This window comes from Ailuropoda melanoleuca, chromosome 1, assembly GCF_002007445.2.
Source record: "Ailuropoda melanoleuca isolate Jingjing chromosome 1, ASM200744v2, whole genome shotgun sequence".
In the NCBI taxonomy this organism is placed as follows: Eukaryota; Metazoa; Chordata; class Mammalia; order Carnivora; family Ursidae; genus Ailuropoda; species Ailuropoda melanoleuca.
Window position 1 is genome coordinate 197,780,736 of NC_048218.1, and position 25,924 is coordinate 197,806,659.

At 43.5% G+C, this 25,924-nt stretch overlaps 2 protein-coding genes across 4 annotated transcripts in view; one reads left to right on the forward strand and one right to left on the reverse strand.

The window, feature by feature from the left end:
* The window catches only part of ATP6V0A4 (ATPase H+ transporting V0 subunit a4), a 76,905-nt gene extending 59,040 nt beyond the window's left edge, over positions 1 to 17,865 (reverse strand). For 2 of the 3 annotated variants that reach the window (XM_034672909.1, XM_002914199.4), the window contains exon 1: positions 17,756 to 17,865. The gene's annotated coding sequence lies outside the window, so the exon portion shown is untranslated. Of the gene's footprint in view, positions 1 to 7,238; positions 7,433 to 17,755 lie in introns of those variants that run through there. The other variant, XM_019794089.2, reaches the window with a different exon arrangement.
* Positions 17,250 to 25,426, forward strand: TMEM213 (transmembrane protein 213). Its single transcript, XM_002914211.3, has 3 exons — positions 17,250 to 17,823; positions 21,397 to 21,468; positions 22,306 to 25,426. Exons 1-3 carry the CDS (start codon positions 17,673 to 17,675, stop codon positions 22,473 to 22,475), a joined length of 393 nt encoding a protein of 130 aa, XP_002914257.1. The 5' UTR covers positions 17,250 to 17,672; the 3' UTR covers positions 22,476 to 25,426.
* Positions 25,427 to 25,924: the final 498 nt, after the last annotated feature.

Consider the following 25,924-nt stretch of genomic DNA (forward strand, 5'->3'; position numbering starts at 1 on the left):
AAAAAAAAAAAAAAAAAAAAAGATACAAAAACTTGCTGTACAAAAGATACTGTAAAAAGGATAAAAAGAGGGGAGCCTGAGTGGTGCAGTCGGTTAAGCACAGACTCTTAGTTTTGGCTCAGGTCATCATCTCAGGGTCATGGGACTGAACCCCAGGACAGACTCTGCGGTCAGCACAGAGTCTACTTAAGACTCCCCCTCCCTCTGCCCCTCCCCTTGCCCTCTCCCCATTCACATGCTCTCTCTCTCTCTCTAATAAATAAATCTTTTTTTTAAAAAAGGACAAAGAGACAAGCTAAAGATTGAAGGAAAATATATGCAAGCCACGTATCTGATAAAGGACTCAACTAGAATTCATCGAGTTCAAATTTCAACGGTAAAAAATCCAATTAGAAAATGGGCCAAAGCCATAAAGAGAAATTTCACCTAAAAGGAAAGTAAGATGGCAAGTAAGCACAGAAGAGATGTTCAACATGACTAGCCATTAGGGAAATAAAAATTCAAACCATGATGAGATACCAGTGTGTACCTATTACGACAGCTCAAATAATAAATTGTGACAATTCCAAACACAGGCAAAAATGTGGAGAAACTGGATCTGTTATGCATTGCTGGTGGAAATGTAAAATGGTACACTCTGGAAAATAGTTTGGCAGTTTTTTAAAAGGCTAAATATGCATTTTCCTTAGGACCCAGCAATCAGACTCATGCCATTTATCCCAGAGAAATGGAAACTTATGTTCACCAAAAAAAAAAAAACCTATATATCAATCATAGCAGCTTTATTTGTAATAGCCAAAAACTGGAAACAACCAAAATTTCCTACTTATGGTACATCCATGCCTTAGAATATTACTTGGTACGAAAAGCGGTAACCTATTGATAAACACAACTTCAATAGATCTCAAGGTGATTATGCTGAGTGAAAAAAAAAAAACCAATCTGAAAAAGTCATGCAGTGTATGATTCCAACTATATAACATTCTCTACATGACAAAAAATTATAGAGATGGAGAACAAATTCGCGATTGTTAGGGATTAGGAATGGTGGTCATGGTGGTGGTGTGTGTGCACATGTCTATGAAGGGGTGATGAGGGAAATCTTTACAATGACAGGATAGTTCTATGTCTTGATTGTGGGGCTGGTTATATGAATCTATGCGTGTGATAAAATGACACAGAACCATATACAAGCTTTATGTCTTTGTCAATTTCCCCATGTAACCAATGGGGGAAAACTGGGTGAGGGGTATATAAGACCTTCCTGTCCCATTTGCAACTTTCTGTGAAATCTATAATTACTTCAGAATAAAAGATTTTTTTTTTAAAGATTTCAGTAAGAGCAAAGAAGACTTTGGGGCATTATATAGTGGAGAGAGGACAGAGAGAAATCTCTGGAGATGTGTGGTCTAAATCAAACTAGCCCAAGAGATTTGAGCAGCCCTGGGGGGGAAGACAACTCCTCATCACGAGATTCAGTTCCTTCACTGCCAAATGCAGATACCAAGCCAGACTGGTGGTTTTCAAACTGGTGCACAGAACCCTGGAGATTTTGCAGAACCCTTTTCAGGGGCCACTCTGAGGAAGAAGGAAAGAATAAGGGGGTTAAATAAACTGTGACACGTGTGTGTGATAGACTACAGGGCAGCTATTAACATGAAAAGCATTCTACTGACAAGGAAACATGTTCTTGGAACACTGTTGATAAAGTATATTATGAAACAGTATATATAGTATCATCGAATTTTTTAACAGGTGTAATCCCCATAGAAATCTATGGAAGGAACTATACTGAAATCATCATGATGGGTAGGGCTTGGATCTGAATTTATGTGCTTCGCCTTTTCCTTTTTCTCTAATATTTCTGTAACAAACATATAATGCTCGTGATACAGGTCTTAAACCTTAGGGTCAGATGGCTTTCAGATTTCAGAATGTTCCCTACTTAGAAAGTTAAGCCAGGTATAGATGATATATTATATCCCCGTGGGTCCTGGGGGCAGCACCCTATAATCAAAGCATATTAATCCTTCTTTGTTTTTTTTTAAGATTTTATTTATTTGACAGAGAGAGAGACAGCCAGCGAGAGAGGGAACAGAGCAAGGGGAGTGGAAGAGGAAGAAGCAGGCTTCCCAGAGGAGCAGGGAGCCTGATGCAGGGCTGGATCCCAGGACCCTGGGATCACGCCCCAAGCAAAAGGCAGATGCTTAACGACTGAGTCACCCAGGCACCCCCAACTTAATCCTTCTGTACGTAAATATTTACATTCTCAATATGAAGAATCAATAGAAATTATATATGCCTCACATTAAATCAGGTCAAATTGAGCTGCCAAGTCCATAAAAAGTGTTTTTGTTTTCAGAGCTTTATGGATTTCCGGATTGCAAATAACAGATTATGGTCCATAAAGACAAAAACAATACAGAAAAATTCCTTGGGGGGGTGAACCTCTAAGTCCTTAGTGATACAATGTTACAAAATAACTTGGCAATTTGAGCGGGCATCACAGTCACAACTGTGTAAGTAGTAAAACGATATGGAAACTGATCAGACAGAAGAGACAGAAGGTAACGGTTGTGCAAGAGTAAAGATAAAAATAGGGCCCATTTCATTTCCACTGAGCATCACTGGTACTTCACCAAGCACAGTGCTAAGCGTCTACAGAAACCTCCAGAAGTGAGTCTTGATGTAGCCACTTATTCAGTCAGTGGTTATTTATTTATGGAGCACCTACAATGTGTCAGGCTCTGTGGTAGGCTCTGCAGACACAGGTGGAAACAGGACTAAGTCACTGCTTTCACGGAGCTTATGTTTTAGGGGAGGTGGGAGAGGCCAAAACTAAAGAAGGGTATGAGTCAACAGGCAGAGAAATCAAGAATAGCAATGCCAGCATATTATCTGGAGATTTTGAAAGTAACCACAAGAAGAAAAAACTAATCAAAAGTAGCTCTTAGGGATAAAATTGCAGACGGAGTAGAGTAGGAGACCTCAGTGTCATTTTGATCGACCCTTTGCACCACTTGATTTTTAAAATTTGCATCCATTGACTAGTTTGAAGAAAACCAAACATTTAATGAAAAACAAATTTTCATTGACAATAAAAGAAAGTCATCTCAAAAATATTGATTGAGCAACTATGATGTGCCGGGCAAGGTACAACATGGACAAAACAGTTCCCGTTCTGGTGAGGTCTAGCAGGGCAGTGAAATATAATAATCCTAATATCGATGGCTAATACACAGATGATGCTTACTGTGGGCTAATTTAAAACAAAGCCCAAAGAAATAGGGATAATTTAAATCCTCATTGTTAGGGTTTGCCTGGTTTATAGATTAGGAATCTGAGACAGGTGACAAGTTCAAGGTTGCTCAGCTAGTAAGTGATAAAGTGGGGACTTGAACCCAGGTAGTGTGGCTCCAGAGCTGAGACGCTCCAGGCTCAGTAATCAAATTATTAAATAACCACAGGGACAAATGCGTAATAACTGAGATGGGTACACGGGAGGAGAGAACACAGCTTTCTGAGCTGCACAACCCGACTCCTCTTCCTCGGGGAACGAATGCAGTACAAACAGGGTAGAGAGAATGAGTTTGGGGGAGTGGGATTGCACTGGTGAAGCAGGGAGGAGTAGGACATCCATGAGCTGCAGACCGTATTAAAGACTGTGGCTTTATCACAAGAGCAACTGATGCCCTTGACAGGTCTGAAGCCTGTGGGGTGGGGGTAAACAGCACAACCTGGAAAACATATTTCTAACTGCAGAGTGGATGGTAGGGGAGGCAAGAGCCCCAACAGGCAGAGCAGTTATGAGACAAGAGCCGTGGTCCAGGCGAAAGATGAGATATTGTTTTATTTTTAATATCCTGGGGGACAAAATGGAAAGCACCCAGAAAGCACTTTTCTGGCATAATGAAGTCAGAAGAGTGCTGGTGTGAGTTGCCAGCTGAATGAGCTATTTGCGTAGAACACCATCTTTACTTGAAAGAACAGCTGACAAGCTATGGTTATTCAGACAAAGGCATTTGGCACTTGCTTTCTCAGAAACAATGCAAACGATTCTGTCATTTCAAAGGAAAACAACTGACATTGTTTGTTGCCAGAGATGAAATTCTAACTTTCAAACAATTAAAATTTTGGAAAACTTTTATGAGCCAACATGAACTTGACAGCTTCTCAATGCTGAAAACTTTTCCGATAGGATATTTCTGTGAGGGATATTTATAAATGTGATTTTTTTTTAAGTGATTGTGTAATGAAATGTGACAGCATTTGGGAGATCTGCAAAACTCAGTGAACCAATATTTCCCAAATGCCCAATGCGTGATGTTATAAAGTCACATTTGGGCAAATGATCCATTGAAAGTACACAGGTAGCCAAGGGATTGTAATGAAAAGGTCAATGGTTTGGTTTCTGATTCCACATTGCCCCTAAGCTTTTAAAAATTACTACTTGTTAAGTTTTGGTATAGTATCAAAGAAAAATACACACAACTACCTGAAAGACCAGTAAAACATTTTCCATTTTGTTCTTTTAAGATTTTATTTATTCATCAGAGAGAGAGAGCACAGGCAGGGAGAGCAGCAGACAGAGGGAGAAGCAGGCTCCCCAATGGGCAAGGAGTCCAATGAGGGACTCCATCCCAGGACCCTGGGATCATGACCCCTGGGCCAAAGGCAAACACTGAACCAACTGAGCCACCCAGAAATCCCCATTTTCCCCTTTTTTAAAACTACATATTATGTGAGGCCAGATTTTCATCATATATTTCAACAAAAATAACATACAGCAACGAGTCCGAATGTAAAAATAGATATGCAAAAGACATCCAGCTGTCTTCTATTAAGCAGACATTAAAGAGATTTGCAAAATAAAGCAATCGATGCTACTCTTTCCACTAAACCGTTTGTTTTGGAAAATACAGTATTTTCATAAAAATAGGTATTTATACTAACCTATAACAGGTTATTTCCAAATAAGGTCACATTCTGAGATCCTGGGGTTAGGACTTCGCCCTACAAAAACAGGGAGTGGTTGAGAGGGATACAATTCAGTCCACAACAAGGGGGTCGCAATGAAGTTTGGCCCTAGAATGGGGGTGCTCCAAGGTTTCAAGGCAGGGCAGAGGCAATGGACCAGAAACAGAGATCTAGGAAGATAGTCAGAAGAGAGAATTCAAGAGAAGAAAGTGTCTCAAGAACAGTGGAGACTTAGGGCCCCTGGGTGGCTCAGCTGTTAAGCGTCTGCTTTCTTCTCAGGTCATGACCCCAAGGTCCTGGGATCGAGCCTTGCATGTGCTCCCTACTCAGTGGGAAGGCTGCTTCTCTCTCTCACACTCCCCCTGCTTGTGTTCCCTCTCTTACTGTCTCTCTCCGTGTGTCAAATAGATAAATAAAATCTTTAAAAAAAAAAAAAGAAAAAATTCATGGAGCGCTCACCATCTGTCCTCTGGAGGTTCCTGGTGACCCGGATGGACCTACTTGAAGGTCATGAAGGAGGCAGAACTTAAAGAAGGGATTAGGCAATTGGGAAGTCAGTGGCTGGTGAAGAAAGCCAGATACTACCAAACTCTCTCAAGATCTCAGGCTGTGAAAGGGAAGGAGGGAGCAGGGCAGTAACTGAAGAGAAAATTGGCATCATGGGAAGATTTCACTTACTTTCTCAAGGAAGAGACAGTTGATAATCCAAGATAATTCTGTGAGCTCTCACGGCCCACCATATCTAGAAACCAGCACCTTCTACTTTTCCTTACCCGTTAGGTGTCTGTGAGATAATCACTTTTAATCATACAAAGATAGTTTTTACATTTCTCTGCAAGTGTCCTGACTGAGCGCCGTCTTTCCACGGAGCATTTCAGAGCATTGCTGACGTACCCAAGGCCGGAACGGTTCAGGTGTTAGTAGCAACCCCAGTCCAGGTAGTCCAAAACCAAAGTGAACTTCCCAAACGCTCTGCTGTGACTCTCAACAGTGGAGGGAGAGCAAAGGGGAGAGAAGAACCAGCCCAGTGATGACCCTCAAGAGGGTTTCCGGCGACGGGTGGAAAAGAGACATAGATTGAGTCCTGACCACTCCTTGGAGTGCAGGCACAGGCAAGCTAGATAACTTACCCAAAGCCAGGAAGTACCTCTCATTTCTTTGTTTGTGTCACTATTTTAAAAAGCAAGTCATTCTCCTATTAATCATTAAGTCTAGTTTTTTATGAATCTTCAAAATTCTCAACCCAATACTTTAAAGGAAATTGACACCTTTGGCATCAGGTCTTGAGAAAAACAACCTTCTTAGAACAGATTCGGTCCCCTATATTATCAAATGTTTTTGACATTTAGGGTTTAGTACCACTGATCCCATTCTTTAGACAAGTCTGGGACACAATGCTGGTTTGGGCCTCTTTACACTTGTCTATGCAGGTCTCCAGTGAGGCACTTCTGTGCCCCGAGGACTTTCTATAAAATGGCTCTTGAGGAGCTAAAGAGGTGAGCATTCCACTTACACCCCTTCAAAATGGACATTCTTTTAAACAAAGGGCCTCCTTTGTTCCCATGTCCCTATATAGGGGATTATGAAGATACTCTGCACGACTACATGTTCAGCAGTACAAGATCGACTTACAGGAGATCATCATAATTTTAAAAACCAAAAGGGATAAGTGGAGAGCAAGCTAAGACACTTGCAAGGAATTTAATCCAAAAATAACAATCTAGCTGCAAAAGTAACAACATAATTTTCAAAAACAGCGTCTAACTTTTCTAAACCAAATTCCAGCCAGATCACCTTCATTTGAAAAACTGATTTTACCATCCATTTACCCAGCGCTTCACCATTGGCCAGACACTGACCCCGCCATCCACAACCCTTCACAATATGCATTCATAGGAAGAAAGTGCTAGAGACAGAGGGAATGATGTGAGGTTGCTAAAAAGAGAGGGAATGACATTCAACTTACACATGCACACGCAGAGAGATGCACTTTGCTGACAGTCATGTCCAAGAGTTCACGTCACCGGCACACTGAGGTCAGTGTGATGTGTACTGAAGCCAGAATCATCTCCTGCCACATACACCCCCATTCCCTCCTGGCCATGGACCCTCTCCAGGGAGCGTCACGGGGCACAACGGTGCCATCCAACATCAGTTTGGTCCTCACGGTCTCCTCAAGACTATTTCCTAAAAACGAAAGAGCCCCCCAAGTGGCTCTCACTGACAGCCACATTCTCCTCCCCCACGCTATCTCATCTTACCTGCCTCCCCTCAGCACGTGGCCGCCTCACTCCTTAGGAGAAGCCCCTCCATCGTGGAACTCTCCGGCTCCCTTGTCCTCCACCTCCACATATCCCGGCCTCGTCTCTCTGTGTCTCCTTTCTCCAGAGCACAGTTACTTCACACTCCTCTCCCTTCTGGCTTCACTGGTCAAGGCACAGGTTGACTGGCAGTGAGATGTAGGAAAATAAAATTTCCTCAGGAAGGGAACGGAACGCCTCAAAGTTTGTCATGGATGCATTTTACCTTTCAGACCTCCCCATTTTTCAGTTGGGAGCGCCTCCCCACTTATTTGCCTTTTCTGTAGTAATATTTACTCCAAACTCCACTGGGGAGGATCTTTTCGGCATGATAGCCACCTCTACCTGCTTATTCATGGAACATACTGTGCTGAGCACAGAGTCACAGAATTGTACCACTGGAGGAAAACTTAGAGATCATTGAGTCCAATCCCCTTGCTGCTGTAGAGATGAGGAAACAACCCCAGGGGGTGAAGGGATTTGCCTAAGGTCCACCAGCGAACTAGTGGCTCAAAGCAGAATACGGGCTCCTGACTCTCAGAGTCTCTTCACATTGTCGCTGCTGGTTTCCTGTTTGTGTCTCACGGGACAAAACATCCCTTTGTGTAGCAAAACCCCTTCTGGGGATAACCTATCCCCTCTGGAGAGTCATGGGGACCCAAAGATTTTTCTCTCAGAGGACTGAAGGCAACATTTCCCTGGATTCTCCCCCATGTGTCTCCCTCCCAGAGAGCCCCCACCACCCTTCTTGGGTAGCATCATCACCAAGGTTATGTGACTGCCCCCAAGGTCACACAGAGGAAGACAACACGAACGTGGAATCCAGGACTCCTGACTCACAGCTGGTTGTCTAGGCTACTGGCAGCCCAGACAAAGGGCAGAGAGTGAAGGAAAGTTACAGAAGCAGCCGGAATCACATTGCCAGAGAGAAGCAGCTGGAGGCTGGAAAGAAGGGCCAACAGTGTCTGACTCAGCCCCTGATCCTTTTTAGTTTCATGTGGACACACTGGAAAAGAAAAATGGGCTGAGTGTTTATCATAAACATGCAGTTTATTTCCCAAAAACCTTAGCTTAAAATTACTCTTTCAGAACATACATCTCTGTTTATTAAACACAAAATGAATCTGACCACAAGCACTGTTGTGCCAACAGAAATATTTTGTACAAATTGTAAGGCTGGGAATGAAGAAGCCAGAAATTGCCAATCATAGAGTTGTAGAGCTGGACAGGACCTCCCCTCCCATTGTTTATTAACTTCACCTTAAAATGCCCTTACCTGTTTGGTGCTAGTAACTCACTAACTTTTCTAACAGGTAGAGCTATCCCACAGTGGAAATGGCTGCTTAAAAAATTAGTGAGAAACAGGGGTGCCTGGGTGGGCAGGCAGTTAAGTGTCTGAATCTTGGTTTTGGTTCAGGTCGTGATCTCAGGGTCATGAGATTGAGCCCCCCATTGGGCTCAGCACAGAGTCTGATTGAGATTCTCTCTCCCTCTCCCTTTACCCCTCCCACACATGCTCTCTCTCTTTCTCTAAAATAAATAAATAAATCCTAAAAAAAAAAAACAGTTAGGCACCTGGCACTTGAGGCATTTTAGCAGAAGTCAAAGTAACAACCTTGAGAGGCAGGAGAGGTCAAATGCAGCCTAACCAAGTTCTCTAACATACTACTTTCTTTGTAGGAGAGCATTCTTACTAGGTTAACGATTGGGCCAAAAGGCCTCTAGGTCCCTTTCCAGCATTGAGATTCTATTTTTTTTATTTTGTCTCTGTCTTATTTCTAGTCTTCTTTATGTCCTGAACATTGGGAGTGTGTCTACATATTGTATTGTAGACCTTGGGCACCCCAAAAACAGAGGCTGTCAATAAGTAGTTTTCCACACTATATGTAACCTGATATTTAACTAGTATTTATTTTTTTGGTTGTGGGGAGGCTCCTGGGTGGCTCAGTCGGTTAAGCATCTGACTCTTGATTTTTGGCTCAGGTCATGATCTCAGGGTTGTGAGGCGAGCCCCATGTCGGCCTCTGTGCTGCACTTGGAGCCTGCTTAAGATTCTCTCTCTCCTTCTCCCTCTGCCCCTCCCTGCCTTTCTCTCTCTCTAAAAAAATAATAAATAAATAAATAAATAAATAAATAAATAGCAAGCACCCAAAAAAATTTTTGATGGAAAAGAAGATTCCCTGATATTGAAAATCTTCCCAGGCAACCAGATAAGTACTATTAAATGTAGTCTATCTCCTCTGTTGCAACTGTATTGCTTTCCTGTGAAATACTCAACATTTATTTATTTATTTGAGAAAGCGAGAGCACAAGCAGGAGGGGCAGAGGGAGAGGGAGAGAACCTAAAGCAGACTCCACAGTGAGCGCGGAGCCTGATACGGGGCTTGATCTTACAACCCTGAGATCACGACCTGACCCAAAACCCAAAGTCAGATGCTTAACTGACTGTGCCAGTCAGGTGCCCCTGAAATATTCTTTTTTAAAATATATTAATTTTTTAAAAGGGGGTTGTCTGGATGGCTCAGTCCACTAAGCGTCTGCCTTTGGCTGGGGTTGTGATTCCCAGGGTCCTGGGATTGAGCCCCACATCTGGCTCCCTGCTCAGCATGGAGCCTGCTTCTCCTTCTGCCTCTGCCTGCCACTCCCCCTAATGGTGCTCTCTCTTCTCTCTCTCTTTCTCTGTCAAATAAATAAACCAATAAAAATCTTTAAAAAAAAAGATTTTGGGGCGCCTGGGTGGCACAGCGGTTAAGCGTCTGCCTTCGGCTCAGGGCGTGATCCTGGCGTTGTGGGATCGAGACCCACATCAGGCTCTTCTGCTATGAGCCTGCTTCTTCCTCTCCCNCACTCCCCCTGCTTGTGTTCCCTCTCTCGCTGGCTGTCTCTATCTCTGTTGAATAAATAAAATAAAATCTTTAAAAAAAAAATAAAAATAAAAATAAATTTAAAAAAAGATTTTATTTAAAATGTGTTATGGGGCGCCTGAGTGGCACAGCGGTTAAGCATCTGCCTTCGGCTCAGGGCGTGATCCCGGCGTTGTGGGATCGAGCCCCACATCAGGCTCCTCAGCTATGACTGTTTCTTCCTCTCCCACTCCCCCTGCTTGTGTTCCCTCTCTCGCTGGCTGTCTCTATCTCTGTCAAATAAATACACAAAATCTTTTAAAAAAAATGTGTTAAATTTATTTTATTGCCTGATTATAAGAGGAATATGTATTCAAAAAAAGAGTAATATGCATTCATTGCAAAAAATTTGAAAGACATATAAAAGTGTAAAGAAGAAAACAAAAATTATCCCAAAGTGTTAATTCTAGATATGGTGACTGCTAACATCTTGATAGGATGCTTCCCAAGCTTTTTCTTTGCATATGCATGTATATTACAAAACTGGAATCCTACTAAATATATAGTTTCACATCCTGCTTTTTCTGCTTTGTATTATACAGCAAGTGTTTTTCCAAATAATGAAATATAATTCTAACATATCGTTTTAAAAGTTATCTTTTATTCCATTATAAGCTGCTTCTCAACTTTCATTTTCACAAATATTGTAATGTTAAGGTGGAGAATCTTGGATATGCATTTTTGTGCTCATCTCTAATTTCCTTGGGGAAAAATTTTCCAAAGAGAAGTACATAGAAGGAAAGGTGGCCAAAATAAATTAAAAACCCTTAAAAAGTCTACAGCTTAGCTATAAATATCTCAATATTGGAGACTAGACACATGGTGGCAGATTATTATTGGCCCCTGACAAAAGCAACCAAACCAAAAAAAAAAAAAAAATCATGACTCATCCTAGGTCTCAAGTTATTTCTACAAACAATTGTGTGTAATTGCAATTATGTACACAATAAAAATAACCAGGTACACAAGGAAACACAGCAACATGAATGAAAACCAACCAGGAGAATAATGGACCATAGAAACAGATCAATGGGGGTGAACAAATATTGATGTTATCAAACTGATTTTTTGAATTATATTCACTCTGTTCATGAAGATGAAAAATGAGACTGTATAACAAAAAGCTATTTAATAGTGTACAAAGTGGAAATTCTAGAACTAAAACTAAAATAACTGAAATTAAGAATCCAATGGGTAATTATAAAAGTTGATTAGACACAGATGATAAGAGATTTAATAAAAGATAGGACAGAAGAAAATGTTCAGAATAAAGCCCATGAAAACAAAAGGGTGGAGAATAAAGAAGAAGGTAAAAGAATTAGAGTCTACAGTGGAAAAGTCTAACCTGTGTGTAATTGGACAACCAGACAGAGAAAGAAGAATGGGATGAAAGTAGTATTTGATGGCTGACAACATCTCAATACTGATGAAAGACATCAAACTCCCTATTCAATTGTCTAAAATCCCCAATCAAGACAAATAAAAAGAAATCCATACTTGAACACATTGTAATAAAACTTCTGAAAACCAAAGACAAAGCAAAAATCTTACAAACAACAAAAGGAAAAAGGGACAAATTACTTACAAGGGAGCACGGTTAAATGGACAGTTCTCAACAGAAACTATGAAAGTAAAAAGAAATAGAATGATATCTTTAAAGTATTGATAGAAAATATCTGTCAAGCTAAAATTCTACACTCAATGACTATAACTTTCAAGAAGAAAGGAAGAAGAGAAACATATCCTAACTACTGAGAGCATTAATCATGTCACTGAGGGAATACTTGAAGATCTTCTTTAACGAGAAGAAGCATCAAAGATGAAAAAGGAGACGTGCAAAAAGGAATCCAGAACAATAAAGTAGTAAATACATGGATACATTTAAGTAAACATTCACTGTATAAAATAATAATAATGAGTTAATGAGTTACCGAGTTAAAAAATACATATGTATATAGTTAAAATACATGTAATGATGTAATACTGTAATGATATAAAAAACGAGAGTAGACAAGTAGTATCAAATGGTAAAAGTATCAATTAATATTAGACTTTGATAAGACAAGAATGCCTGCAGTAATCTCTAAAAAAAAATAGAATTAAAAAACTCAATCCAAAAGTGGTGAGAAAAAAGAAAAAAGGGATGTCAAACAGATGGGAAAACCAGAGAGTGCTTGGTCAGATGAAGATTCGAACCTAAACCAATCAGTATCAATACATCCCATGTTAACAGGTTAAATGGCCAAATTAAAAAACAAAGATTCTAAGGCTGGGTTTTAAAAAAATGCTACACTACAGTTTTTGTAAGGTACACATCCAACACATAATAAGAATTTAGAAAAGTTGAAAAAAATGATGGGAAAAGACCCAGCATGTAAAACTAAGCAAAAGAAAGGCGGTTTAGATATAGTAACATCAAACAAAGTAAACTTGATGGCACAAAGGATCACTAGAGATAGAGAGGGATATTACAAAATAATTTTTTTAAAGAATGTTCAATTCACCGTGGTGTCAATTCTATATTTGCATAAGGCCTAATGACAGCCTCAACTATTTAATGCAGAAATAGACAAAAATTCAAGGAAAAGAGAAAAAACCACAATCATCTGTCTTAGTATTCAACAGAATAAGCGGACCAGATTTTTAAAAACAGGAAAGATACAGAAGATGTGAGCCACACAATTAGCACTAATGGACTTACACAGAACACTGAACCCCACAACTGCATGATACATTCTTTTCAAGCTGCTAAATGTTTACCCAAAATGGCCATATGATGGGTCTTAAGGTATAACAAGACATAGAAATCATCAAATTATGTTCACAGATCACAGGGCAATCTAAGAAGATGGGAGGGAATGAGATCCAGGGCCCACTTGGAAGACGGCCTTCGCCAAGAAGAAATCCCATCCGTTTGTTAACCTCACTTCTGTCTGGTACAACTGCCGACCCTAGTGTAATAATTGAATGAATTATCCTGGGAACTGCTCAAAAATGGTTCCAACAGTGGGCTCAAGACCTTGTTCACTTTGTTACTTTGATCAACTCTATGGCATGATCTCAGGATTGAACTCCATTTTTCTTTCTCACTCTCTCCAAATTTCAGACCCATAACTGAGCCGTAGTGAGCGTGGTTAAGCTCCCCCCCCCCAAACTAAATCACGCTTAGGTGAAGCTACATGTCTCAGTCCTATGTGCAACTGCAGACTGACATTATTTTGTGAAAACAGAGCCGGATAAAGCCCTCTGTAGAAAGAGCCATGTGCCCACCTCTGGCCAGAAGTTAGGGAATAGCAGGCACAGTCATGGTTAGGGCCATGATTCTCTCCCAAGTTCAAAGCCAGTGGTCTCTTCCCAGAGATGGAAGGGACGGGAAAGGGGCCTATCAGAATCACAAGAGAAGCTTCCTTCATATAAAATATCCTGCCTATAAGAGGCCACTCCAGGCCACAGAATGCTGTGCCCCCTCCTTTTCTTTTTCAAATACAATTTTATCAGGGAAAACATAAAATTGGAGGCAGTGAGGGCCATGGAACCCCCACCATCTTGGCCAATCCCATCCCAGCCACCACCATGGAGCCTGGCCACATTTTAGCCTGGACTTTTTTTTAAAAGTAACCAAACCCTTAATTCAACCATTAAAAAAAAAATCTTGAGGAAGTTCCAATAGAATGTCTAGCTTTGAGCAGTGCAACTTCCCGGTACGCTCTCCAAAGCAAACCTAACGTAAAATGTATGAGAGAGTTGCTAGGTGAGGTAACCAACTGCACAGTTATTAATTATAGACCTGTTTTTTTAAAAAAAAAACAACAGCTAATAATGGTGACATTTGTAAAAATAGTTGCTTTGCAGCCCAGCCCTTGGGAATTAATGAGCTATCAGACACCCGTCAAGCCCATCCTATCCTATTTTAGGATAAGAAAAGCCTCTCATCTGTTAAGAGAATGTTTGTCTTCCAATTGACTTGCAAAGTTCTAATCTAGAACAGTGCCCGGTCAAACAACAGTGTGTTAGAAAGAGAGAGGGGACAGCTTATCATCCTTGCTCTCTCTATCCGCTACACCCAGAATTGCTTTCACTGGTATGATTGGATAGGACGCTGTCAGCTTAGATCAGTGGCTGCTACTCAAACCACTGTCACAAGGACCCTAGGCAGGGCTGTTTCAAATCTTTGCACATCCCAGGCTGTCATCATTTTGGACATACTCTGCTCACATCAAACATATTAAGATGTACCCAACATTCTATGTCCGTTTCTGCTTAAATGCTGAAAATGAATTGCATAACTTTGCTTTTGAAATCATCTTTTTCTTTTTGAACGCACAGTCATATTTTGGATCTGAGAACCTCTTTTCAGGTCTCCAGCATTTTCGAGACCCCCGAAAATCTTGTTGACTCCAGGCACTGCTGTCATCTATCGTGCTCATGGGATAAATCAGCCCTAGTCTATGAAGCTTATTGCAGGGCTTACTGTGAAGAAAATGTCAAGAATAGTGTCCGTCCCATTAAGGAATGTCATCTCTGTGGAGGACCCAAGGAGAAAATAGCTCTCTCGTTCTGGTATCAAGAGCAGTTGTACTCACACTATTGTTTTTCATCTCGGGAGCCCATGAGTCACGCGGTTAACCTACATGTAGGTGACCCTACCCTCTTCACACAGGTTACCACAAAGCTGAGAGAACATGTGTGCCATTTTGTGCTCTCAACTCAGAGATCCCTCTTGTATTTCCTACCCTAACTTTCCCTTTGCCTCGTTTCTTCCCAGTCATTTTAAATTTATTTTATCTGGCTTAATTAATTGTAGATAAGCTTCCTTAAACCCTTTTTGGACCAAGGCAGGATATAAATAATTCAACACATCAATAGCAGTATCTTTCCCCTAAAACTGCCTTTGTCCCACGTTTTCTACTTAAGATGATCCTTCTATTCAAAGATAGTTAACATTTACCACCTCAGTGAGCAACACTGTGTGAAGCATTTCACATGGATTACTTCATTCAGTCATCATAACAAGCCATGAGATTGATCCTATTCCTTGTCAGATAAAGAACCTGAGATATAGAGTAACTTGCCAGGGCCACTCTGCCAAGAAAAGCTGGGCTGGAATTCCACCCCAGGCTGGCTTCATGGCCACCCACTCATCCCAGCTGGAAACTGCGGATGCCACTCCCTGGTTCCCTTCCGTTGATTTAGTCAGCTAACTGCCTCTTGATTCTGTTCTCCTCTTCTCTATCTTCACTCCAAGTTTTTATTTCAGGGCTCTTTTGATCCCTGGCTGGGTTTTTTTTTTTGTTTTTTTTTGTTTTTTTTTTTTAAGTAAGCTTTACACTTAACATGGGGCTGGAACTCACAACGCCAAGATCAAGAGCTGCGTATTCTACCAACTGAGCCCGCCCGGTGCCCCGTCTGGCTGGGATTTTTGCAACAGCTCCTGAGAGGATCTCTCTGCATCCAGGCCTGCCCTCTCTGGATCTATCCTCCATGTTTCTGAAATATGTACAAGTTCCACATGTACAATTCCCAGTTGTAAAATAGAACTTAGTTTGGTTTGTCTGGCATTCAGAACCATTTACGATCTGTTCTCAGTCAAACCAGACACACCACGAGCCCACCCCATGCTCCCAAGATGGTGGTTACTCCCCAGAAGAGGGGCATATGTTTGTGCCTCAGAGGTCTTGCGCATACTGTTCCCTTCTCCTGTGCCTGGTGGACCACACAGATTTCAAATTTCAGGTCAAAATGCCTTCCTTACTATGAAATGTTCACTGAACCCCCTAGTCCCCAACCCTCCTCCATGATTTTCCCATTCCTTGTCAAGACTTCCTCACCACACTTACTTCATTGTGTTGTGATTATTTATTTGTCCTTCTCCCTCACTTCACTGCACCCTGAGCTCCTTGAAGATGGGGACTGTGTTGCCTTACCCACTTCAGACCCCCTCCCATACCAAACGCCCAGCACATAGCAGCTACTCAGTAACTGAATGTTCAACTAAGTGGTAGGTCTGAACTAGATGTGTGTACATCACCTGCAGATTAGCCTTCTTAAAGCACTTCTGCCCCCAACCCTCAAACCCAAGAATATAGGGCCACCAAGAATTTATACTTTTGGGCAAATTAGGAAAAAATGCTTCCTCTGGGCTGACGTACTCCAATAAGACACCCTTACCTTGAGCTGACCTATGGCTTACGTGTCCTTCCACATAGCTTCGAATGAGCTAGATTTTATCCTTCACTCTCTTGACCAGGCCAGTTCTTATGCATGAAGACCACATACTTATCTATATATGGTAGGCCTACAGGCACACAGACAATTCTCTTGCCCCCATGTGTGCTGTTCCATTTATTTGAAAGGCCCTCAGCTCCCACCTGTGCATGGAAACTTCAATACCCAGCCCAAATATCACTTCCCCTTTGAATGCTTCCCCTGAACCTCTCAGGCAGATTTAACAGCTCTCTCTTGTATATTCCCACAACTGCAGAAGATACTCGTGTTTGAGTCTTACGATACTGCACCACACATCTTTCTTTATTGCTGGTCTCACTGCTGGACCATGAGTAGGATCAAGAGTAAGAGCACGTCAGGCATCATTGGGTCCCAAATGCCTACAACGATGCCTTTCATATAAATGGGGGGGGGTGTTCAATAAATGCTACTATTTGGTTCAAAATCTTCACAAAATGCCTTTCTTTTCCTCCTGGTTGTTTCAAACTCTGCAGCCTGGCACATCAGTCTGTCAGTCTCATGGCTTGCCGGTCATCCCCCCTCCCCCTCTTCAGGTCCCCTCCCGCTATCTGTGCTGCAGTGAACTCAGGTTGGACTCCAGAGCACCGCCTACCTCTGGGCCTTTACTCCTCTGTCCCTCCCGCCTATAGTGCCCTCCTCTCCTCTTTGCCTGTTAAAATTCGATTCTCCTTCAAGGCCCAACTCAAATGCCATGTTGGTCATGAAGGATCCCTTCCGCAGGTGTGGCTTCTTGCTGCTAAGAATCAAACCACTCTGTCCTTCCCAAGTCATGCCTGAAACACTGCTCTGTGTTTGAACGATACGTGTCTGTAATGATAGCACCTCGAGGGCAGGTATTGCCAGATTTCAGCACAGTTTGGTGCAGATAACAAGTGTGAGCAAATACTGGACTAAAGAGAATAAAGAATCCAGTGCTACACCGGCAGATGAAAGAGGCAGCAAACCCAACTTTAAGGAACTGGCAGGGCACAAAACTCCTCTCCTGTTCCCTCTTTTATCAGTAGGGATAACAAGTGAACTCAAGGCAGAATTGCGTAAGTCGCCCTTCCCTTCCTCTCCCAGCCAACGTAGTTCAGCTAGTTCAGCTTCCCTTCTGAAGAGGTTAAGAGCAAGGAGTGACAGCTGATTTCTTTTGCTCCACCCCCTCTCTTTCCCCCAAACACAAAGCAGAAATTCACCTCCGACAGCACAACTTTCAAGCTCCCGCAGGACACGGTCCACACAGGACACGGTCCACACAGGACACATGGCACGCAGCCCTCGGCACACCTCTGCAGGGATAGTGCGGACAGACGCCTCCCTCTCCCTCTCCGGCATGAAGCACCTCACCTCTGCACCCTGGGCTGCTCTGGCCCTCGGCCTGGTCCTTGCCTCCTTCCACTTGGTTTGCTTGGCAGGTAGAACCGTGGGCTTTATTCCTGGCCAGGGTGGGAAGGGGGAGGGAGAGAAGGAGGGAAAGGAAGGAGGAGGGAGGGAGGCAGAGGGAAGGAGGAGGATTCTTTGGCTAGGCTTTGTCCCACACAAAGCAAAGAGCAAACAGTTCTCACCTGAAGGATTAGACAGGAGGTGGTGGGTTGGGGTGGGGGTGTCCGACATTTACCTAAGCTGGTGATCAAATGCTCTACTCCTCAGCTAGGACAGGATTAGCCACTCGATTGGACTTTGTCACAAAGAAAGAGGAAAAAGCCAAGCGCCAACAGTCTCTCCCATCCAGGGACCAATCTTGCCTAAAGTGACATTTTATCGGCTGCTGTGTCTCAACGGCTCCTTATCGGTGCTCCTGGCTATTGTGATTCGCAATTCCCACTTTGTTCTACTGATCCTCCCCTAAGGTCCTCTGTCCTCCCTGGACCCCATGCTTCCTTTGCAACTTTCATAAAACCCTAAGGCATGAAAGCTGCCAAACGCTGACTACGATTCTCCCACCTTCCCCGAGCGTGGGAGATGTTGAGTTATTGCCCTGTCTGTTCAACGGACATTAGAGGGCTTGAGTAGCAGCCCCTGTCTTGCTCTCTCAGGCTGGGCTCTGCATCTCACGCAGGGAGACATCCCTCTTACTCTCATGTTCTTGGCTTTGGCCTCTGGCTTTGATCTTGCTCTCCGCAGCTCCTGCCCTGCCCTTGACAGATTTCCCTCTCTCAAAACCAACCCTCGATGACCCCTCAGGGCTCTATCTGTCTCCCTTGTCCTCACAGCCTCCCCTTTGGAGGTTCAGAGTGTGAGCTCCAGCCACTTGGCCTCAGCTCAACTCTGGCTTCCACAACTTACTAGCTGTGAGACCTTGAGCAAATCACTTAACGTCTCTGTGCCCAGTTCTCTCATTTATACCGTGAGGACAATCATAGCGTTTATATATATGTATAGGGTTGTCATAAGATGAAATGAGACTACTGCATGTAAAGAACTTTTAGTTAATTAGCACAGGGTAAACAATGAATGTTAGCATGTTTGTTTTATTTTCCAATACCCCTCCCCAAAAAGGGTTTTATTTCTTTTGTTTACCCTTACAGTGACTTGCTTATGATAGGCTCTCAAAAAACTTCACAAATTTAGCTGCACTTAATTTTGGGGTATTCCCAGAACCCAGTACTTTGGAATTGAGGCCAAGTGGTACTGGTACCTGACCGGCTATGCTTATGAAGGAGGAGAATAAGGGTTAAATTCTTAGAAACTATTAGCTAGGCTATTCAGTTCAAACCATATAAAATTACTGATATTGAAAAATTTTTGACCTATCGAAATGGGAATTTCAAATGCTTTAACCTAATACCAGTATTCTGGTTAACTAAGTTTTTTCCATCCACTTGCTCTAGACAGGGACTACTTCCATTCTAGGGCAAAGGGGAGATGAAAGTCAGGGCCAAGGAAGTTAGTTGGATTAAAAGGGAAATTAAATGTTGAGGAATCAATTTCTCCAAAACAAATAAAGACCAAGTTCTAAGCCATTTAGTTGTAAATAATTTACAGTAACAATCAGATTGTGTCAAGGTAATTACTGTACTTCAGGCAGGACACTGGAGTGGCCTGGGTTGGTGGGTGGCATAAAATTAGTCTAAGCAGCAATTTCATGGCTTTGGCTAAACAAGAAGTTTCTTCCTGACTTGTCCTGCTACATGACAACAAGCTCCTTTGAAGGACACGCTGCCCTAGAGTCAGTGGGGCCTTGAGTTTTCAAACCACCTTTTTTTTTTTTTGCATTCTCAATGAAGCGGAGCAACAGTATAATTAATTTCCTGAACAACTCTTTAAAATTGACCTCTTGGTCTTGATCTACCTAGATTAACACTATCCTATACAAATTTTTTGATGATGGAAGTTGTAGGGCATTCTGATTGGGTGGGGGCTAGCGGTACCAATAGTGAGAGAATTCACCCCAGGCAAAGCAAAGGAGATAGAAGTTTATTGAATACACTGCAAGGGGGCAGCGGGCAGGACACCCAAGGAGAGACTGTCTGTCGTGAGGTGGTGGTGAGGGGCTGTAGTCTTAGGGCAGAGTGAGGGAGCATGGGAACATATGGAACTTACCCCGTTCTGGTACTTAGGAACTGTGCCTGGTTGAAATTGGTCAGTTAGGGTGGCTATTTCGAGGCTTCGTGAGCCTGTTTGCATCAGCTGGGGGTCACTGTGGGGGCCTTTTGCCTTGATCAGGTTTCCAGTGCTCACGCCTGTTGTCTAAAAGCAGCCTGTACAGAAATGTTCCACATCTGTGCTGTGTTTCCAAGATGGTAGCATTTCGGACTGTGGTGATCCAATGTGGTAACTGAGTACTTGACATGTGACTAATATGACCAGGAAGTTGAATTTTTAATTTGATTCCATTTTAATCAATTTAAATAGCTACGAGTAGTTGCTATATTGGACAGAGTAGACCTGGATCGTCCATCTGCTCATTCTTAGTTCGGAGAGGGCACGCAGACAATGGCTTTTCATGCTTGGGAATCTTTATGTTCACCTCCATGGCCCCACCTCACCCCCACACCCTGATAGAACTTTGAGAATTCCTGCCAAAGTTCCTTTTACCTTTGTGCTCCTTACTTACTGATCAGGAGACAATTCTGATGGCTACAAATTCTAGCCATCTCTGGACTTGGTTATATAGTGTTTAATTTTTTTTGATAACCATCTGCTTGAGGTATACCATCATAATCATCAGAAGTGAAGAAACAAAGTCAGATGTCAACATTTATTTGTTCAAGATTTTGAAGGGACTTGAAGGTAGTTATGAGAAGACATTGGAGCTTGTTAAGTGATTGTTTTAATATATACAAGAAAAACCATTTCTAGATGGAGCTATTTGCATAGGAAACAGCTAAAAGAGAGTGTTTGGAAAGCTATTTGCAGCAAGCCGTTGGCCACCGAGAAGGGTGAGATATGAAGGAGATGCGGTGTGAAGCCGTGAGCCGAGGAGACATGCAGATAAAGTGTCTCTGAATGATAATAGTGAAAGGAAAGGGGAGTGTATTCCTTTGCTGCCGTAACAGTATGCCGCAGACTGGGCGACTTAAACACCAGAAAGTTATTTTCTGACACTTCTAGAGACTCCAGCTGTCAGCAGATGTATCTTCTCCTAAGGCCACCTTCTCAGTGTGACCTCACCTGGTGTGACCTCACCCAGTCTATTCTCTGCACAGGTACATCCCTGGTGTCTCTTCCCCTTCTTGCAAGGATGCCAGTCATATTGGATGAGGACCCACCCATACGACTCCATTTAACCTTGATTTAACCTCTTTAAAGGCCCCTTCTCTAAATACAGTCACTACCGTGGGTTCGGACTTCAATGAACTTGGAGGAGCAGTTCAGTCCATAACAGAGGGTTGGTTAGCTTTGGTGCATGAAGTCCTAAAGTACCTAGACTGGAACTTTGTAATACTTTTGCAGTATCACTACGAATTCACAAAAAAGATTTCAAACTCTATCCCTGGGGATGGATTTTCCTACTGCCTGAGACCCTCTTCTGTCTTTTCTTCCAGAATCGAGGAACAGCGACAACTCAACCTTGACCACCCACCACCTAGACTCTGGAACCCTGGAGCAGTGCCCCAGTAAGCTTCTCCTGGCTACTGCCCCAAGCCCAAGCTGGCCCTGGATCTGGGAGGGAAACTTAAGCCTGCTTGCTTTCTGTTGATTGGGGTCCGGTGGCACAGTGCCCTGATGTGGTTTGTTCATGCCCCCCCCCAGAACTGCCTGCATAGCACATCTAAAAAGCTATCTCAGCCTTGGCCTTGATGTAGGCTCACAATCTTTGGGCCAGATGGCTTTAATGAGCCATCCACAGTATAGCAGCTAAGTTAGAAACTTAGAAGGGGGAAAATCATAAAAATCTGCCAGTCCAACTTCTGCCCAATGCAGGACCCTTGTTTTGGCACCCTTTGCATATTTCTGTCCATCCTCTGCTTGAATACTCTCAACGGCAAGGAGGCTAGTATTTCATAAAGCAACAAGCATTGTTACCACACGTCCAATTCATAGACAGTGTTGCTTTACTCTGTGTCTGGCTCCCTTTCTGCTGCCCTCACTGAATGACCAAATGTGTTTTCTTCTGGGCATTCGCGAAGGAGAGTAACAGGCAAGTAATGTAGAGGTTAAGTTCACGGCTTTGGATTCCTTCAGACTTGGGTTTGAGTCCTGTTCTGCCATTGGGTGACCTTGGGTGAGTTACAGCCTCAGCTCCTTCATGTAAAATGGGATTAGTAACTGTACCTCTCACTCTGGGAGCAACGACTAAGGGAACGTGTGCGAAGCCCCTAACACAGTGCGCGGTGTCCTTTAGACATGTTAGCTATGGGATGATTCCTTGCTTGTTCTCACAAACACTGGAGGAGGAGCTGGGTGGGCTGGTGCGATGCACCCTGTTGTTCTTGCTCTCCCTTCCCCGCCAGACGTGGACTTCTGCCCCCAGGCAGCTCGGTGCTGCCGCACGGGAGTGGACGAATACGGCTGGATCGCGGCCGCGGTGGGCTGGAGTTTGTGGTTCCTCACCCTCATCCTGCTCTGCGTGGACAAACTGAGGAAGCTCACTCCGGATGAGCCCAAGGGTTTGCGAGTATGAGGCTGAGCAGCTTAGCCCCGAGAATGTCAGTCGCCACCGAACTGTGGGTAACCGCGGGAGGGGAGTGGTGCTGATGGGGTTTCTGCCCAGCTACAGGTGTCGTCACCTTTGTGCCTCGATGACTTTTAAAAGAGAAGGGAGAAGGAAAGGCGGATCCGAGGAAGAAAGGCCAGTGCTGCTTCACACCTAAATCCATAGGCACTCACGCCTCTGAGTACCGACAATCTCTTTCTCGATCTACTGGACCTGCTGCGGTTTTAACCAGTGTTTTTGTCCGCGCCCCAAGGGGGGTGCACAAGAACATGAGACTTTGACTTTTGTCCACGTTCGGAGCTAAACTCAGAAACTTCTGCCCCAAAACAGGTCATTGTCTTCCATCCATTTCATTCAAGGGAATCACTGGCACCCCCCGCCCTCCCGTGCATTGCTTCTCCCGCTCTTGTTCTTTCTTCGACATTGTCTTCCGTGGCCGTCTTGCCCCACGGTCCTACATCGCCCCTGCATTGTTTCAGGCACGTTGGGTTCTGTTCTCGCTGCGGTCAGGCACTTCCTCCGCACTGGCTCCTCCCCAGGGCAGCTGCCAATGTGGTGCTGTCGCCCCCTGCTGACAACCTTAGGTAAAGCCTCACCGCCGAACCTGGGACATCGGGCTGGCCTTCGCTCTCCACAGGAGTCTGACCACCTTCCCAGGTCTGTCTCCCCGCGCATCTGGGACCAGGACTCAGGTGACCCAGTCCTTGTCTTCCACTTCCTGCTGCCACTCCCTCCGCTTGGGGGCTGCCTTCCAACTCCGCCTCCAGATGGAAGGCCAGCCCTCAAAGTCCAGCCCAAACACCTGCTCTTCTTGCAGCCTTCCCTGATAGCCTTGGGGGACCCCGAGCTGGTGTTCTTAGGGGTGCGTCCGCCCCACCCTGAAGTGCAGCCCTCAGGAATATGCAGTCAGTGTAGGCTTCCTCTTGCTCCTGGGGATAGAAAGCTCTTCGTAATGTTTGTGCGATGAATGAATGATGAATGAAGGAACTAACGAACGAGTCCTTGCCTGAGATGAACTTAAAACTATCCTTCTGCACAGAGAACTTCCACTTTTTCTATAAATGGTTGAAATAACCAATCTCCACAGAGCCAGTTGGTTTAGTTCCCGCTCATCCTGCAGAAGGATGTTGCTGATCACCGTGAACACTGTCGAGGGGGGGCGGGGGTCAGGTCAGGAAGAGAGGAGAGTGGGTTCATCAGAAGGAAGGAAAGACATTGTCTCATTAAGAGACAATGGCTGCCCTTTGTGGGGCCACATGTATTTAGATTGAACAACCAAATAATTATACACAAGAAAGTGAGAGGCCCCTGAAGTAGGAAGGAGCATTTCCTGGAGGTGGCAGATGGTTCAGAGCTGCCCACCTGCTCTTTCAGAAAGTCTAAGTAGATTTCCCTGGCAATGGGAACTGAAGGAACTGACCTGGCTCAGTCTGCTGCTTTCTGAATCTCCGTGGTTTAATCAATAAAGGATAGATTTACTGTGCCCACGTGTTACGTAATCGTGTGAACCAGTGTCTGCAAGACACCCCGTGTGATGTGATGAACACACACTTTTTTAGACACTTGAGGAAAGAGTTGAGGAAAGAGTTTCCACAATATGTGATTGAACTCCTTAGAGATGGAAAGAGTTAGTAAGGACCCCCTGGGATTTAACATCTGCAAGCATTTTTGAAATAAAACAGCGTGACATCGTGGTGAGAACACTACCTCTGAAAAGCAATAGAGAGAAGGTAAATGAAGACTGATTGCTGGCCAGTGTGGAGGGAAATGAGCCACTTCACCTTGGGGAGTGTCAGTTTTCTAAGTAGAGAATGTAGGAATTGGACACATCAGTGGTTACAAACTGGGTTGTCAAAGCCTGGAGGGCTAGGTGGGGTGCTGCACAGAAGGGGTGGGCATTAGGCCTGTCCTTGCAACCACAGCAATGTGGCTCTTACCTCTTCTATATACCAGACCTCCACAGTAAGATGTCATTTACTCCTTTATTATTATTATTATTATTATTATTATTATTATTATATTCTTTAGAGTGCGAATGCAAGCAGGAGTGGGGGAGGGGCAGAGGGAGAGCAAATCTCAAGCCGACTCCCCACTGAGCGTGGGGCCCAACGTGGGGTTTGATCTCACAACCCCAAGATCATGACCTGAGCTGAAATCAAGAGTCGGATGCTTAACTGACTGAGCCACCCAGGTGCCCCCCCATTTGCTGCCTTAGAAGCAGAAAGCCAGAACATCCCCCTGGGTCTGGGCAACGTGTAGGTTCTTAGACTACATTGGAGTGAATAATGTGTAGTTTCTACCACTGCTACATTCAAATTTAGGCGTACCGTGAATCGCCTTCCTTTTCTCTGTACAAGAGGAAAGACAAACCAAATCCAAATAATCTCTCTTTTCTTTGAGAGTAGACAGAAAGACAAGTTACATAACTTGATGGTTATTCTTTCTAGATGCTTTATTTCAGATCTTCCCTCAGCATGGGATCTCTTTACTCTATCAAAGCAAAGATTTGTCAATAAATTAAAAAGGAAAACCTGAAGGAGAAAACTAAGTATCACTTCCAGGTGATACAAACTTCTTGGTATAAAGCAGCAGGACCTGCCTAACAGAAGATGTGCTTTTCATTTAAGATTTTTGCTTTGAGTAAATAACGTGGCCCCCAGCACTGTCACAGGCTGAGTGACACAGAATCCACACTGCTTGGGGCATTTCTGTACCAAAGTGCCCTGAGTAGAAACAGAATATTAAACTTTAAGGTGTGGCACAATTATTTGACTTTAAAATTGAGTCCTTTTTATATATGCAAGATACCCAAGGACAAATAAATCAAATATATAATTTTTTATTAAAAATAAAATGTTGGGGCACCTGGGTGGCTCAGTCGGTTAAGCGTCTGCCTTCAGCTCGGGTCATAATCCCAGGATCTTGGGATCAAACCCCACATCGGGCTCCCTGCTCAGCGGGGAGCCTGCTTCTCCTTCTGCCCCTCCCCCTGCTTGTGCTCCCACCCTCCCCCTCAAATAAATAAATAAAATCTTTTTAAAAATAAAATAAAATGTTATACCATGCGAGATTCATCAACGACAAGTCTTAGGCTAGCTTTTCCATAAAAATATATGTAAATATACTTTGAAACTTAGAGAAATAATAATCTAGAAATGTTTTTGATGAAGGGCAACTTTCTCTATCTGAACTCTGGCATCTATTTTAAAATCATATATCCATAATATGGTGCGACTGCATTGGTTTTCATTGGCTTGTGGTCAAAGTGCCTTGTAGACAACCTCTGTCTGGCATCTCCTTCCAACCTTACCTGGTCTAGCCCATTGTCACACTTTCTTCCAGAATAATCTTTCTAATACCTAAATAAGTGATCAAGGCCCTCCCCTGCCTGAAATGCCCCTGTGACCCCCCCCCCA

Coding starts and splice junctions, on each gene's coding strand:
- TMEM213 (XM_002914211.3), top strand. CDS start 17,673: ATGGCACGCAGCCCTCGGCACACCTCTGCAGGGATAGTGCGGACAGAC. Junction 17,824..21,396: donor CCACTTGGTTTGCTTGGCAG/GTAGAACCGTGG, acceptor CTTTTCTTCCAG/AATCGAGGAACAGCGACAAC. Junction 21,469..22,305: donor AACCCTGGAGCAGTGCCCCA/GTAAGCTTCTCC, acceptor CTTCCCCGCCAG/ACGTGGACTTCTGCCCCCAG.